The sequence below is a fragment of the Colletotrichum truncatum genome (genome assembly GCF_014235925.2).
Source record: "Colletotrichum truncatum strain CMES1059 chromosome Unknown Contig_0010, whole genome shotgun sequence".
Classification (NCBI taxonomy): domain Eukaryota; kingdom Fungi; phylum Ascomycota; class Sordariomycetes; order Glomerellales; family Glomerellaceae; genus Colletotrichum; species Colletotrichum truncatum.
Window position 1 is genome coordinate 2,500,883 of NW_027222407.1, and position 15,680 is coordinate 2,516,562.

Genomic DNA, 15,680 nt, shown 5'->3' on the forward strand with positions numbered 1-15,680 from the left:
GGATGCGGCTTCCATTGGACCATCCCTTGTAATAGTCAGGAGGCGCTGCTGTCGTTTTGATTCACCAGTAAGTTGGACCCACACTCAAGACGTCTGAAAGGGGAAACCGAGCGTGCGATGATGACGATGTCTCATGAATATGTCACTTATATGCTCACCGGTTCTATTGAACTTGAAGGCGTGTGGCTCGATGGCGACGGTGATGTACCAGTAGCCTGAGTAAAGGAAAAAGGGACAGTGGCATGCGAAGTTGACAGATGCCCGAAGTTTCTGGACAAAGAGGCGCGTATGTTGAGACCTGAACTGGCGGCGAAGGGCTCGGTTGTACACCCCATTGTAATGGCGAAGATAGATACTATAGAAGGAAGGCAAAGAAAACGAGTGTTTAAATCATGGTCCGAGGCGTTGGTGCCCCCCCAAAATATATACTACCTGGTATCGCCATCTCCAATTGATTACCCTCACAAAAGAAAACAAAACCAAAAACGCTCAAAACCAATCGTACAGCCTCTTCCCAAATCTGGTGTTATCAATGTTTCGACAGCAAGTTGTTGACTGTCGTAATCAACTTTCCTTAAATAACAACAAAAACAACAACCAAAAATGCCGAACCAGCCGTAAGAGCATTGCTATATCGTTAGGTCATCTCCTCACGCCCCTACACTGACTTCCTGGCCATTGGCAGGTGTCTCCTCCTCGTTACCACCACCAGCTACCCCGCCACCACTACTGTTATCAACATCCCCGTGAGGATATAATGGCTTGCTCGGGTCGTATCCTACCGATTTTACGATGCCAAGCCCCTTGGTCCTGCCCTCGCGGAATAGCAGCCTATCGCCAGGAGCAAGATACTCGGGCCGCTGGACGAAGCGGAAGGCTACTGTTGCCCTGTCACCAGTGCGGATGTATGGACGATCGACATCTATTATTGCGCAAGTTTGGGACACTGGTCCGACGTGCAACATGGCCTGATATTTTGTCTTGATAGTTGTCGCATGAGATAGGATTAGAACTGCAAAAGGTGTTAGATCCCTCAATTTGGTGCCGTAAAAGAGGATAGCTTACCTTCAGCAATGAATTCCTTGTACACTTTTGGCGCTGGCTGGCCCTCAAGCTTCGGCAGTACTACCATGCCCTTACGAACGTCCTTGCGGCGGACCTTCTTTAGTGCGAAGGAAGCAGATTGACCTGCAGAAGCGGCCGGCACACCAAGTCGCTTACGTTCGATAGAACGAATGCTCGTTGCAGTAAACTGCCCCAGTGAGTCGGGCCCAATAAGAACGTTATCTCCGGCATGGATTACACCAGATTTAATGATACCTGAGACAACTGTGCCGACGAAAGGAACGGAGAAGGTATCATTAACGTGGAACTCGAAGGGTGCGTCGGAGTCGTACCGCCCGTGGTGCGGTAGGATGTTGAGGAAGGTACGGACGAGGTCAAGGTTCTCGCCGGTAACATTGGAAACCTGGAAGACGGGACATATCCTTTGGCTAATGAACTGGGTAGCGGTGTTAATGCACTCCTCGCGGTCCTTGATGAAAATGGGAATCTTGCGGGCTCCTGGGCTCTTGAGAATTTTAGTAATCTGGTTTATGGTTTGCTCGAGAATCTGGGGCGGGCAGATATCAATCTTAGTGATGACGACCATGACCGGCACATTGAGTGCCAAGGCGATACCCAGATGCTCTTTACTCATGCCGATTAAGCCATTGTTGGCTGCCACCATGAGCAAGCAGTAGTTTGGGCTGCTAGAAAGCAGGCCAAACACAGTTGTCCGCAAGTATTTCTCGTGGCCCGCGAGATCGGTGAAGGTGATGACTTTGGCACTGCGCTTCCCAATCTCCTCCCATGATAATTTGCCTGGAAAGCTTTAGCAAGTGGATGGGTAGATATCGATAGCTATAACTTACGTCCTGGAGTATCGGATGTTATGACTTCTCCTGTAGTATCGAAACCCAAAATCTCCATACCGACGGAGCTAGTTCTACCTGTCTCTATCTCGTGCTTGTGGCGGAACAGATTGACTCGTGCCCTTCCACGGCCGTCGTCGAGGTCGCCCTTGACGAGAACTCCTAATAGGGAACTTTTTCCTGCGTCAACTGCATACAATATGTCAGTCCTGCCAAGGCCCAGAGAAACCAGTTGTGTGACTGCTGTCATGCGCCAGAGTCTCTGCATCTACCGCAAGAGGCAATATCGTGGAGGGAGAGGAGTGCATGAAAGGGCATGATGGGAAAAGGATACACACCGTTTCCTACAACAGCTATCCTCGTCTCGATGACATCCTCAACGGTCGCTGGAGTCTGACGAATCATTACCTTTCCGCTGCAATGGTTGTCCTTGCCAGACTTTGCGCTTGGGGCTTCAACACTTCCGCCAACGTTCTTGGTAATGAGAAGTTGACAGTCAGCCCGTATCCTCTTGGCCGCCTCCTGCAGCCGTTCATAAGCAGTGTTCCACTGCTCCAATGAGAGGGCCGTGGAGTCTCCATTGTTCTCGAATCCGAGCTCGAAAACAGTCTCTCCATGGCCCTCCACTATCCTTTCATTGATAATGTCCTTCAACTTGTCCAACGTGTCCTCTTCACTGCCCAAGAGAAGGTCCTTAAGACGAACTCCAGGAGTAGATTCGGCGAGATCAAGGGTATCGAAGAGTTCGTCGAGTTCGGCATGCTGGTGCTCGGGAGCGGTTGCGGCGGGCTTAGAGGCGTCGGTCGGCTTCGAGCTGGGATATCGCAGGGCCTGTTGCTTTTCGACGTACTCGGCGAAGTCGCTCAGGGCCTGGATAGTAAGCATAAAAGAAGATTTTTGGAGAGCTCAAAGCCTACCGCTTCACCCTTGCGCTTCTCGTGCGGTAGCGACTTTATGTTTTTGGTTGTCATTGTGAATGGAGTGACGGGGCATTTACGTTCGTATCCTAACAATCATTGATGCGTACCCGCAGTCTCTCGCGAGTGAAATGAGAATGAACAGCAATTGGAACAGAAAACGATGTGCGATTTGGGACAGACTTCTGCGAAAATATATTGGGCGATGGGCTGATTGCGGGAAGAGAAGGAAGAGTCATACATTGACTCGAGGCGGCGAAGTCTAAGGCGGCAGTGACAGTTGACGGAAGGCCACCACGGCCACAATCGCTACCCACCCCACTAGGGGGTGACAAAATGACCCGCTGCTTTAACTTGATTTTCACGCCGAATGAGCCATGAGACAAAGGCTCTTTTTACGACCCCCTTACCACATTAAATGATATCTTACCTTATTAGAAAGTGTCGAGTTCAGGGATTCATGACATCTAGTTCGAACAATGGATATATAATTCCACGGAGACAGTCTATTAGTACGGCTTTGTCAAGCGACCCATGAGTTAGCTGGTAAAGCGGCAGTGCTTATGAGTAACTCGGCGGGGCTTATCGATAAAAGCTTTGGCACGGGCCAGACGGATATGTTGACGCAGGTTGCGGAGCCCCCCCCCAGAGAACGCGTTCGTCTTCCACAGCCTTATGCCCCGCTGCCCCCATAGCTCAACGTCAACCACATTCAGGTTGGACTGACAGAGAGCACTTGGGTGATTGAAGGGGTGTCCTTACCCGGGCGATAAAGTTCGGCATTCATTGTGGCCTCCGCAGACGTTTGCCCCGCCACAGTGTTGTGCTGGCAAGCCACAGCGCATCTGCCCGGTTGCCTTGATCCATGATGCAACGGCCAGTTGAAGTATCTGATGGTGATATGCTGTGTCCACAAAAGCGTGGGTAATGAGTCAAGTATGTTCCATTGGTAGAGTTTTATCTATCTCGAGTAAATAATCACGAATTCATGTGACCCCTTCTATTATCGATGCGCCGGGCCATCCTGCAACCGCCAGTGCCAGGTGCTCGTGGGCGAACAAGAGCTCTGCAACACGCCATCAAACAGCAACACCAAATGATAGCATATCCCACAGACAGCGCGTACAGGGTCGATGCTGACCGGATGGCAGTGAGCATCTGGACTTTGCCAGTGATATCAATGTCAAGCGTGTCGAGGTCCTCGACGAAGTGTCCAGGACGCGTCTGAGACTGAAGGGTCCGGACGAGACCGAATTGATTCCTTGGTTTTTTCTTTTGACCAAGGCTGTATTTCGTTGGTATTGAGTGGTGGTTATATGGTCAAGCTAGCTATGAAGAACCCTGGGGGGAGATGAGGACCACGCTGTCACCTATAGATTGTCAGAACCATGAGTCTTGTCTGCACTAAAAGCATTGCATACCTCGAACAAAGAGCATTTCTGACTTTCGGCTGATGGTCTGTAGTTTCTGGTGAGTATATGACAACAGTGTGGAGGTGCTCGGCTCATCTCACCTTCACTTCCTCATCTTCCTCATCCTCATCCACGACGTAGATCGTCTCCTCGACCTCTCCCAGCACAAGGTTGCAGTGACTGTCATAAGCCTGGGTTTTAAGGGTCAGCAGATCTCATCAAGACGTTAGTGGCTAGCAGCGACTCACATGAAGTCGGCCCTTGAGCTCACGATCACCTCTGAGCTTGACGAAAACAACCTCATCAAGCAGAAGCTTGACAAGGTCAAGGGGCTCCTGTACGTGGGTAGCCTCGTCGCCTGCGTCCGCCATGATGAGATGAAGCAGTTATCGATTCGATAAGTTGGGATTGGGTTCGCTTAGTCGGGCGGAAGATGCGTGTATCGATGAAGAGTGAGCAACTCAACTAGGATGGCCGAGAGCAGTGGTGGGTCCAGGCGCATCAGAGTTGTGCATTTTGCGTCCCGAAGCTTCTCCTCGCGTCATTGGTCAGTGTACCGGAGACCGCAAAAACATTGTTGCGATAACCGCCCACAGTGTGGAGGACCATGCGACGGAACGCCGGGAGGTGGGCCACACTGGGTCTTGCCCCAGCGCTTCCCGTCCTGCCCAGGGTGGCACGGTTGGGAGGAAGGGAGCAGGGTCCTAAAGCAGCCACCGGCAGGTACCTGTGTAAGAGGAGGAGGAGGAGGAAGGAGGCGGAAAGTCGGGGTAGCTTGGGCGCACCTCTAAGGAGGAGGGCAGTCACCCTGCCAGGATAGTTTGTGATTGTTGTCCTCCTGCTTTCGCACACACTGCACGAGCATTTCTCGTCCCTTCATCGACGCAGCTGCATTCTGCCGTCCTGCCTTTCTGCCGTCATACGACGGCTGTGTTTTCAAATGATCCGAAAGATACATTCGAGCTTCGCACAATGATATCCGCGGCAGAGGCCAATGGCTTCCGAAAGCTGCTTCAACTTCAATCCCCTCCCCGCGGCACTCCCTCCCGGGTTTTGTCTGCGCGATTACGAAGATGTCCCCAACTACAACATGTTCTCTCTGCCGTAGCCCCTGCTGCGAGGTCTTCTTTACAGCAACCCCTCACGAGTATTCCGAAGTCAACAAGGAGATTTTATCAGTCGGACGCCCTCGCCGCGTCGCATGCGGACACTGTCGCGCCGTTACCTGTCAACTCGCCTGGAGTGATGGAAAGCTTGTTGGGCGCCGTTCAATCTCAGGATACAATGCGGATCTTTGCAGAGCTCAAACTTCTGGGGCAGCATGAGCGACAAGATGAGGTTACGTATGCCTTAAGCAAGTTGCCTACTCCAGTCTTCTCGGAAGTCGTTCGCTCCTTGGACCCTTTTCAAGTTGGACCCCAAGTCGATATAACTCATGGCCTTCAAGTAGCGCCGGGCCTGGGACAATTCAGCGCCGTCGCGTCTATTATGGACGAGTTTGGAATACGCAAACTGTACCGCAACCTTGTCAGATTGATTCGCTCAGTTCTCGACTTACGGCAGCAAAACGGCAGAGACCTGATGCTATCCGACTATGTGGTTCTCCTGAGATGCGCTGGGGCTGCTGCCGATATCGAAACAGCAAAATGGATCTGGAAGGTGGCCATGAGGCGCAACGAGCAGAAGGATGCCAACCGCAGGGAAGGGCTGGCATACGCAGAATTCATGAAAGCCCGGTTCCTTACAGAGCCGCTTTACATGCAGTACGATTTTGCCAGATTCAGGGTCCGCCCGCGAGACCTTACCGGTCACAGAAAGCGTTTTGTTAATAAGTCATTTTTGCGCCGTCTCGAGAGATTGCGCCTTAGCACTTTTGCAAATAGCCGTTCGCATTATGGTCGATCTCCCAACCAACCAACGCACGACATGCACCGATTGATCAGTCTCAAAGGCCCAGTTCGACGAGTTTGGTTCAAGATACACAAGGATCGCGTTATTGTTGATCAGGAAATATTTTGCGCGCATTTGATTGCATGTGCTCGAGCAGGTTCTTTTCGAGAAATGGTCAGAAGAATATGGCAAACATGGAGGATAAGAATCACCGATTTGAAGGATCATCGTGCTGCTCATATTGTTGGTGGCCTCGATCGCAGGAGACTTGACCCCTTGGCCATACCCGATCGCAAGTTGTTGGACGCCTTGGTGCATTCCTTTGGATGTACCGGCCATGTCATCTTGGCAAGGAAGCTCATGATTTTCTTTTCTGCGCGATACAAAATCACGATACCCCCCGAAACCTGGTCTGCGCTATTGGAGTGGACTTACATCACGTCGTCCAAGCCGGCATCGACTGAATGGAAAATCCTAAACGACGCTAACAGAATCATTGGTGAAGAGGATGTATTTGCTATATGGCATACCATGATTTCTGAACCGTTTCAGATAAAGCCCAGTCCGAAAGACACGGACATCTACGTTAAAACATTGATTGCAGCTGGCAAGATGGACCTAGCCTGTGAAGAGATCAGACGTGGCCGTGAGCAGTATGAGGCTGCGTGTGAAGAACTGCAGACAACCCTTTTTGAGAGGTTGTATCCATCGCCACCTCCGGAAGCGATTGATCGTCATACGCGGGCCAAGGTCAAGCAACACACAACGTGGTATACGGTACAGAGATGGTGCAAAATGTGGCTTGCTCAAGCCACGTTTGCAGATGCAATCTCGTCACGTGCCATCACCAACTTCGTTGCCGAATTCAAAGAAATTTTACCGAACCCCATCACCTACAAAACGACTGGAGGCACCGTGAGAATCGAAAACCCTACGAGTCTTCATAGGCAACAATGGAAGAGGCGGGTTGTTCGGAGCCCTTCGACACATTTGCGCGTGCCCGATCGGAGTCGTCCGAAGTTTGCTCAGCTTGAGGTTGAAAGTGAGGACAAGGATGGCCCATTGGTTCCAGTGATGATGAGCGAGTCTGGAAACCATATGTATGAGATGATGCCGATTACTCTCAGCCGACTGACCAAGAAGAGCGTGCGCAAGCGGACTGATAAGGTTTTTGGGCAGAAGGACAAGAAACTCCAATTGATAGCTGGTCGTGAGACGGGCGCGGAACAAATCGATCCTGCCATTGAAGGAAAGATACAGCAGCTGCAGAAAGGCGGATATGTTTTCAAGCGATTGGTGATGAGGAGTTTAGCTTGGTAAGGGCGATTTTCAAATACCGTCAGCCAATGCCATAATTACAAGCCTCCGCCACTGTAATAAGCAACTTTCACATAGAGTACATCACTTAGAACTCACAGCTTCAGCTACGTAGAACAACATAGGTTCAAACTTGCATTGTTACAGATTATATAGTATTTCATTCTGCAATCGAAGCGCTGATGGAATATATCCAGGGATTTTATGCTTATATCCTGCCCCTCTGAAAGATGGGGAGCCCATGAAACGCTTGCTCATGAAGGGGTATGGTATGCTGAATCTGACCTATCCATGCATTGTTTTCCCGCCCTTTTTTCTTTCTTCTTCTTTTCCGTGGCCGCCGACTACGGCGTCTTGTCAACGCTCTTTTCGCCACCCTCGACCGATTCTAGCCGCAAGTCGTTGAGGAGCATATACCTGCTAAGTGTGATCCAGCCGTACCGGAACCACACCATCTGGCTCTTGTGCGCCGTCGTCATTGCGCTCCAAGCGGTGGAATACCCGCCCTCGGAGCCTAGCTGGTTCATGAAAACGAGGGCAGTCGGGTGGTAGTTGTTATCCTTCTTGTTTTCCTCGTCGTCAGAGCCGTCGGAGTCAGAGTCGGATCCAGAGTCATCTTGCTCCTTCTTCGGCTTCGTAGACTTTGCCGGTTTCGGGGGGTTGCTTCCGGGAGTGGTCGCCCAGGAGAACAGGGTGGGTATCGTGTCGAAAAAGGTGCTATACTTGCGCGCCATTGGGACCGAGGTCAAGGTGTACATGTCAACGGGGGAGGGCCAGCGGGGGTTGGCAGAGAGGGCAGAAATAAAGGTGCGGGCACCATGGTAGAGTGAGATGTGGTTTGGGTGAGAGGAAATGCCGGTCGAGTCGAAGGTGATTAGGACGTCGATGTTGGCGGTGGGCTTCTTGCCAGCGGCAAGCTGGCTTGCGCTTTGGGGCGCAAAAGCACGGGTAAGAAGGGATGCGATCTTCGTCTTGTCCCAAACGTTGGTCATGGAGTCCTGGAAGTCCCTGTGTGTGGGGAAGGTTGGGGTTAATGTCCTTGGTCGCGTGAGGTCATGAGGAGGGATCCAGGGGGGTTACTTACGGGCTTTCAATTACGAAGACATCTTGTTCCTGGCGCAATCCCAGCTTCATGCCGCTCTTGACCAATTCTTTCTTGCGGGTCTCGCCGAGGCCGTCGGCGTCACCTATATTATTCATCGTCCCATCAGCCAATGCGCTCTGCTATTGCCCCTCCAGCGAAGCCCCGCGATTCTTCTTCTCCTACCTGAACTGAGACACAAGATCTTGACATGGTTGCCAGTCTCCGGTCGAGTGAGGGCCAGAACGGTCGGCGCAAAGAACATGGCTTCATCATCAGGGTGCGCGATCAACAGGCAGATTCGTTTGTCCTCAAGAGCCGGGAGGTGCGCCGTCGCAAAAGGAACCGTGTATATGTACAATGCGGGTGCAACCGCCACCGCGAGAGCTCCAAGGAGCAAAAGCCAACCCATTGTCACTGTTTGATTTTGCAATTGTGCTTTCCTCGTGGTATATCAATTCGCGGTTCTCGTTCCGTCGGTGAACAGAGTCGGTTGGCTCGGAGTGGGGTCGTTTTTGAGGAGGGAGTAGGTCGCCAATGCAATGTGGCGTGTGTCGGCGGGCTGCAAGCTCCGCGAGGAATTGTAAACGTAGGATGGTCTCGAACAGCGAAATGGGAGGAGAGGAGGTTCCGGGAGCCCTCGTCAACGTTGAACTGGTTTGCTAGATGCAAGATGTCAAGCACAATATGGCTGTCATTGCAGGGAATAGTGATCGGAAAGCTGAGATGCCACCTTGCGATAGTGCGAGGCAGACCCTTGTCCAATCTCGGAACACCTTTTAGTGACACCGGGAACGGGCTATCAGCAACGGCGAACAACCAGGTGGCTTTCAATGGTGGTGTGGTGCTTGACGACAGCAGGAGACCATCGGTTGGGAAATTGCATGACCTGGGACCTGGACGGTTCTGGTCCGTCGAGTGCGCTACGACGGACGGACGCCGCGGGCGGTGTATGTCGTTGCCCGAAAATCGCAGGCGGTGACAGATCGCGGAACGGGGTCCTGTCAGGTCAATGCCGCCTGGAGGAGCGCGGGACAGCCCCTGATTGGCGGGCTGTGGCCAGCGTCATGCCACTGACAGGGGCCGTGAGGTCACTGGACCGATGACCTGCAGGGAATGGGAGCCTTAATTTTTGGCGAACAATGCGGAGCTGAGGGAGCTCGGGGCTGACAGTGGGGAGCAAGGTTCTGCTTAATTGTCAACTTTGGCCTTTGTCAGCCAACGCACGCGACCAGACGACGAACGACAGCGACGTACCTTGCACCTGAGATCGGACACCTCGACGACACGAAGATCCTGACAATCGATTTGACCGCACCAAAGTAACTTTTGGGGTTTGAGACGAGACCGAGGGAATTGAAGACAGAAACGCTTGACGGTGCTCCGGAAACATGGCAAAGAAGATCAAGGAGAAGAAGTTGAAGGATCCTAAGAATATTCCACTGGCCCAACCTGATCGGTCCGGCCCTAGCGAAGCTACACTGCTGCAGCTTGCTAAGGAGAGGGGGCTCTTTGATCAGGCAGATAAGGACCCGAGGAACAAGCACTTACCCAAAGGCGCCGTTCGAATTGACAAGCCACATGTAGAAGACAGCGATGGAGAAGATGAAGATGGGGACGAGGCTCTACTTTCGCCCTTAATGGACCGCATAATGGATTCGCTTCTGTGGACTATTAGCCTTGCCATCCTTCATGGTACGCTTGATGTGCTTGTCCAGAACCAGTATGCTATTGCGATTGAATGGCCGACCGTTATCACTCGGACTGTGGTCGCGTTCTTGGGTGAGATATGCCAGTGATGCTTGCGACGTTGATGCTCATGACTGACCGAGACCGGAAACAGTTCTTTTCTTCCTTTTCTACAATCTCCACGAGCACCGGTCTAGCCCGAATCTGGTTCCGTGGCTTCCGCTCCGATTCCAGCACCCTATTCGGCAGGTCCTCTTCTTCGTGATGAGTCTCTCTGCTGGGTGTTATCTGATATACATCACCAACAAGTACAGTTACCTCAACACTCTGAAGCAAGCCCCGACGTTGGGCTGCTTATGGGTCTGGGCTGTACTGGAACTTGACTTAGCCATGGCTACCGCGAGTCTGGCTATGGTAGCAGCGTTCCTGGTACAGGGGGGATACAGCATCAAATAACGAATCGAGGCTCGTCACTTGGATCTTGACCGCTTGACAGACTGGGAGCTGGGGCGCCGTTCCCGCCCCCTTTTCCACAACTCGGTTGGGCTTTGTTGCGAGGAAGCGGATACCCGTCGCGACTTCGTAGCACCAGCTATCGACAGGTCGGCTGCGTTGGCGAGTCGAGTACGATGCATCAGACGTGAGACGAGATCCTCCAGCCGATGGATCTGAGCCCTTTGCTCAGCAATCTGGTTCTCCATTCGAATAAAGTTTTCTTCAGACTTCGTCTCAGTCCACGTGGTTCTTGATTCCAAATCGCGAATTCTCCTGCGTCAAATTATCAGAAAAAGGCAACAACACTTGGGTGATGTCCTCACGAGGAAATCATGCTCATCTGTGTGAACTGAACGCGCCCCGTCAGCGCTTCTCTCTGACGAACCAGCTCTAGAGTCTTGGAGCGGACTGGCAGCCATGCCATGGCGACGTTGGTCGTGAAGCTCCAACTCCTCGGCACGAGTGTCCACTTGCCGTGGTTCTCGGCATCTTGCCCTGTGGCTTTGATCTCGGCCTCAGCCACTAGCTCCAAGATGCGTTGTTCCAACTTGATGAGGTCGTCCATAACGAAGGCATACATCTCATACTCTGGCTGATTCTGGGGACGACCTCCTGGTCTCTCCCCGGCGGCACGTACGAGCTCCGCTAACCATGTCGATTCCGTTTTAAACCACGATAGAGAGGCCTTAACTCGAAAGTATTCGTCGTCGCTATTTCGTAAATACGTGATTCGAACATAAGCTGCTGCGATAATGGCAACAATGAAAGTTAGAATACCAGCAACATTGGCGGCAATGGATAAGGGACTGTCTTGTTGTGACACTTGATCCATTGGAAGATAAAAGAGCTCCAGCGAGTTTCATGCTACGTCGCGCTTACAGAGACGCTTTTGTGAGGCTGGATTGGTGACCTTACAAATGGTAAATATGATTCTGCTAGAATTTGACGAACTGAAGGGAGCTGGGAAGGAGCTGAACCTGGAACTAAGACGCCATAGGGCGGTAAGCATCGAAACCACTAAGCAGCCCCCCGCTAAATCCAACGTCCCGTCCCCTGAGTGTAGTAGTACCCTCATGGCTTCCTCAGTGGGGCCCGCCCTCACCTCGTCCGGGACACACGTGACTTTTCCTCAACGCCTCGTGTTGTTTGGGCTGTAGAAACTGCTTGCTCCATGCAACGCAAAGAGCCAACTTGAAGACATTGTCGTTCATAGCAATGAGAGACAGCGCAAGGGGGTTGTTAGTAGCTATGGATGACAATGGGTCGGTAAATTGCCAACTAATTCTTAGAGTCCCGTCACTGGGCAAACGCAAAGCTGAAAGTCAGCGGCAGAATACCCTTCCTAGTTACTTATCGATGAGATTACGGCTCTTCGTCAAGGGAGATAGTTCGCCTGCTGTAAGTTCCGATACAGCAGTATGCTGGACGGCTCAAGGAGTCACTATCCATGTCAAGATGAGTAAATAAAAGTATGGGCTCGTCTAATAATCAGTGACCATCATCTGTTGAATAATCTTCATCGCCTTCTTAGTAGAGTAGCGAATGACACTTTCATATCATCAAAGCTTGAAGGTCAACGATAGGCATCACACTTGCTTTGCTCTTCGTCAGCCTTCCATGGGGTAGGTCTCTCTCTTTTGCACAAGTCAGCAAATGATTGATCAGGGCATGCCCAGCTCGCCACAGATACGTGCAGAAAGCTGCATTGTCAGAGGTAGTTGTACTTATTATCAAAACAGCAGGAGCAGTTGAGTAGGAAGGTGCCTCCTTCCTTATCTGGTTTCTTTCCTGAATAAATCAAAACAAAACTCCCAATCAATTTTTCCCTTTTTTCCCTTTTCTCTTTTTCTCTTTCTTTCCTTTTAACCTCAAAACCCTTTCAAATTCTTATCCCCGTCTCTTTTCCCTTTCTTCTAATCCCAATCCGCAACTTTCTTCCCTCTAAATCACAAATAACCTCAACCCAACTGCCTTCCACACCACAAGACAACCTGGTATACACCTCCCACAGACTTGATCTGTTTATTCAAGAGTCTTGCGACCTCCTTCTACCAGCAACGACGGTCCATATTCAATTTCTCAATCTCAGAGACCTTTGTCACCGCCTTCATACTTCATCCCTTCATCACTCCATCCCATACGCATCACCTTAGGTATGTTTATCTGAATCACCCGTTACAATTTTCACGATTCTTATCACACCTAGATCACGCGGAATCATGTCCTCTAACGACACCACCCCGTACACCATTCCCTACACGGGCGCTCTCGGCAAGCAGATCGCCCAGGGAGTTGTCCCGGCTTCTTCCCTTGAGCCTGGTGCTGTCGCCCAGCCTCCTGCTCCCCAGGACCAGGACAAGCAGCAGCAGGGCTACCAGCGGCCCTCAGTTGCCAATGGCCCCAGCTCTCCCGAGACCAGCCACGCAAAGGGAGAGACGCTGACTATGGCTGGTGATGGTGGCTGCGCGGCCACCAGTGATGCCAACTCTGCGGCCCGCCGCAGCTCTGTTGCCCTCACCACTCACAGTGGCCCCTCTGATTCCGTTCCTTTGCGCTTTGCCTCTGCCGCCGCCAGTGTTGGCGGTATTGCCATCATCCACCCGGAGCACCGCAACTCCCAGGGTATTCACTCCTCAAGCACGTCTAAGCAGGACGCCGTCAATCAGGATGAGGTATGTATTCAATCTTCCTTCGCTCAAAATACTCTGACACCGCTAGGGTTCCACTACTTTCAGTCTGGATGGCCAGCTGGAAGACTCCGAAGACTTGATGAACAGTCCCACTCAAAACCCTGCTCGCATGCGTGCTGATCGCCAGATGCTCGCTCGGGAGCTGCAGGCTGTCCATCAGGAGAACAAGAGCCTGAAGCAAACTAACCAGGACCTCCGCACCCAGTCCCATTTCTACAAAAATGCAGCTGATATGTTCTACTCAGGCTGGGTTCACAGCATTGAAGACGTGAAGGATCTCCAGACTGACAAGGAAAGATCCACTCGTCTGATTCTTCGTCTTCATAGCCTGATTAACCGCATCGACTCAGAGTTGTACTGCCGACTTCCGGAGGATGTGCAGAATGCGATGGAGGATGTGCGCGAGCAATGGAAGTACTCCGAATGGCTGAAGGCTTTCCACCCTCAAGCCAACAGTATTCGGGCTCCCATTGCGCCAGTCGTAGCCAACGAGACTACAGAGACTCCTCTGACTCCCAAGACCCCGGAGACTCCCAAGACCCCCGAGACTACCAAGACTACCGAAGATGACGACCTGTCCATCTAGGCAACCCCTCTCTTCATTCACAATGCGTCTGACGAGACTCTCATTCATTAATTTCCAGGCATGTATTGGTAAGTGAAGCCTTTGGACTCATCTGCACGGCCATGGTTAACAAACTTAGGAACCATTCGCCCCCCTTATTGCTACCGCACAATGCACGGCACACTATATTTGGGCAGAGCTTTGCCAAGCTGCCCTTTCAGCATGTTTCGGGCTACGAATGACCGTCTGCCTTAATGTTACGTCGAGCTACACAGCATGCAGAGCCTTTCTTTGCCTTTCAAAATCATTGTCAGCAGAGGTTTTTTGGTCTTTGGATCAATGGGCTTGCTACGCAAGCATGCTCAATCGACTTACTACTTGTATGATTCTTCAGGATCTGATGCTTTCTCTTGCCGTTTGTGTCTTCGGCTTTTCTTTTCTTTTGCGTGCATATCAGGTCTCAGCATGCCGACACACAGTCATCATCGCTTCTGCAGGTTTCCTTCGCTTGATGGATGGCCCAAGTTTGTCACGGCTTGGAAGGAGAGGCTTGAGATTGGTTGAGATTGCTTTTCTGGGATGCATTGGTTAGAGACCAGCTTCACAATAGAGTGCTGGTAGGATTTTAATGATACTGGATGAATGCCTGGTTAGTAAGGAGGCATGAAATTGGTAGATAGAAACAAGGATGTCTCATAGCTCCGGGCCTCTTGTGAATAAGTGCATCGCTAGAAAAGTCACCATACAAGATGACGAAGTATGACAGTGAGCCCGGTCTGATGATCTTCTATAAAGTGTTGCTTTCCCTTCTCAGTTGCTGACAGATGTGCAGGTTTCTAGCTAAGACAATCTAGCCGAAACGACAGATCCAGCCATGGCAAAGCAAGTTGTAGATGAGCCCGGCCCTTCGCGACCGCCGCTTCGAACTGTTCGCAACGCCCGCAATTCCAAACACGATGTCCCGTGTGGGGAGAACTGTCTTATCTATCCCAAGGGAAAATTCGACAACACCCCTCCCGGTATCATGGGGAAACTAGCTCAGTATCTGGAAGTAGATCTTAAAACCCGACCGTCAAAGCGAAATGTCTGGGTAGAAAGAATGGGCAAGAGGAAGCGCGGCGGCCGACACAAGGAATGCGACCGCCCGAATCGGTTCTATCCTATCGATGAAGCTACCGCAGAGGAGAACCTAACTGCTGTTGATGCAGAGAATGTGACGGATGGTGATAATGGGGGAGTTGAAGACAATGGAGAGAACAGGGTTGTTCCTATCCTACTCTTCCCGGCGGTACGCTGAGACCAGCTGACGAGGCTGCTCTGGCGTGGAGACGTCGTGATGCACAAGAGCGCGTGCGTCTAAACAATGCGAGAGCCGTAGAAGCTCAGCCGGAGCAGCAAGAAGCAGGACAACAGGAACAGGCAAGAGGGTTTTCAGGACGTCCTGCCGAGGGCGTCAACCTGGGTACTGGCCAGGGCTGCATTCAGGCTGCAGACGTTCAAGAAAGCCCACAAGATCCGACACCTAGCCGTCGGAGGCGTCTGATGAGAATGGTTGTGCCTTTTCGTCTAGCTAGACGGAAGCAACCTCCTCAGTAGGCGAACTTGAACAGTTTTCACAGTGATTTGATGGTCACTACCTTGTGAGAAACCAAAGGCCTCTAGTCATAAGCCAAGGGTGAGAACTTTGTGTCCCTGATCAACGCAATGTTTT

General features: G+C 51.6%; 8 protein-coding genes across 8 annotated transcripts; 4 read left to right on the forward strand and 4 right to left on the reverse strand.

Annotated features, from left to right (window-relative positions):
• Nucleotides 1-650: 650 nt before the first annotated feature.
• Nucleotides 651-2,884, reverse strand: CTRU02_214141 (elongation factor tu GTP binding domain-containing protein; the record flags this gene model as incomplete). The annotated part of the gene is made up of 5 exons (XM_036724694.2): nt 651-1,012; nt 1,066-1,863; nt 1,914-2,102; nt 2,252-2,783; nt 2,831-2,884. The coding sequence occupies 5 exons, from the start codon at nt 2,882-2,884 to the stop codon at nt 651-653; spliced, it is 1,935 nt and encodes a 644-aa protein (XP_036583813.2).
• Nucleotides 2,885-4,159: 1,275 nt separating this feature from the next.
• Nucleotides 4,160-4,613, reverse strand: CTRU02_214142 (u6 small nuclear ribonucleoprotein; the record flags this gene model as incomplete). Its single annotated transcript, XM_036724695.1, has 4 exons — nt 4,160-4,200; nt 4,252-4,288; nt 4,344-4,433; nt 4,491-4,613. 4 exons carry the CDS (start codon nt 4,611-4,613, stop codon nt 4,160-4,162), a joined length of 291 nt encoding a protein of 96 aa, XP_036583814.1.
• A 601-nt stretch (nt 4,614-5,214) lies between these two features.
• Nucleotides 5,215-7,452, forward strand: CTRU02_214143 (uncharacterized protein; the record flags this gene model as incomplete). Its single annotated transcript, XM_036724697.1, has 1 exon — nt 5,215-7,452. One exon carries the CDS (start codon nt 5,215-5,217, stop codon nt 7,450-7,452), a length of 2,238 nt encoding a protein of 745 aa, XP_036583815.1.
• A 341-nt stretch (nt 7,453-7,793) lies between these two features.
• CTRU02_214144 (N-acetylglucosaminyl-phosphatidylinositol de-N-acetylase) lies at nt 7,794-8,942 on the reverse strand (the record flags this gene model as incomplete). The annotated part of the gene is made up of 3 exons (XM_036724696.1): nt 7,794-8,457; nt 8,534-8,636; nt 8,717-8,942. The coding sequence occupies 3 exons, from the start codon at nt 8,940-8,942 to the stop codon at nt 7,794-7,796; spliced, it is 993 nt and encodes a 330-aa protein (XP_036583816.1).
• Nucleotides 8,943-9,921: 979 nt separating this feature from the next.
• Nucleotides 9,922-10,675, forward strand: CTRU02_214145 (uncharacterized protein; the record flags this gene model as incomplete). The annotated part of the gene is made up of 2 exons (XM_036724698.1): nt 9,922-10,312; nt 10,374-10,675. 2 exons carry the CDS (start codon nt 9,922-9,924, stop codon nt 10,673-10,675), a joined length of 693 nt encoding a protein of 230 aa, XP_036583817.1.
• Nucleotides 10,676-10,689: 14 nt separating this feature from the next.
• Nucleotides 10,690-11,546, reverse strand: CTRU02_214146 (uncharacterized protein; the record flags this gene model as incomplete). Its single annotated transcript, XM_036724699.1, has 2 exons — nt 10,690-10,987; nt 11,038-11,546. The coding sequence occupies 2 exons, from the start codon at nt 11,544-11,546 to the stop codon at nt 10,690-10,692; spliced, it is 807 nt and encodes a 268-aa protein (XP_036583818.1).
• A 1,387-nt stretch (nt 11,547-12,933) lies between these two features.
• Nucleotides 12,934-13,990, forward strand: CTRU02_214147 (uncharacterized protein; the record flags this gene model as incomplete). The annotated part of the gene is made up of 2 exons (XM_036724700.1): nt 12,934-13,386; nt 13,433-13,990. The coding sequence occupies 2 exons, from the start codon at nt 12,934-12,936 to the stop codon at nt 13,988-13,990; spliced, it is 1,011 nt and encodes a 336-aa protein (XP_036583819.1).
• Nucleotides 13,991-14,843: 853 nt separating this feature from the next.
• CTRU02_214148 (uncharacterized protein) lies at nt 14,844-15,266 on the forward strand (the record flags this gene model as incomplete). The annotated part of the gene is made up of 1 exon (XM_036724701.1): nt 14,844-15,266. The coding sequence occupies one exon, from the start codon at nt 14,844-14,846 to the stop codon at nt 15,264-15,266; it is 423 nt and encodes a 140-aa protein (XP_036583820.1).
• Between the last annotated feature and the right edge of the window lie 414 nt (nt 15,267-15,680).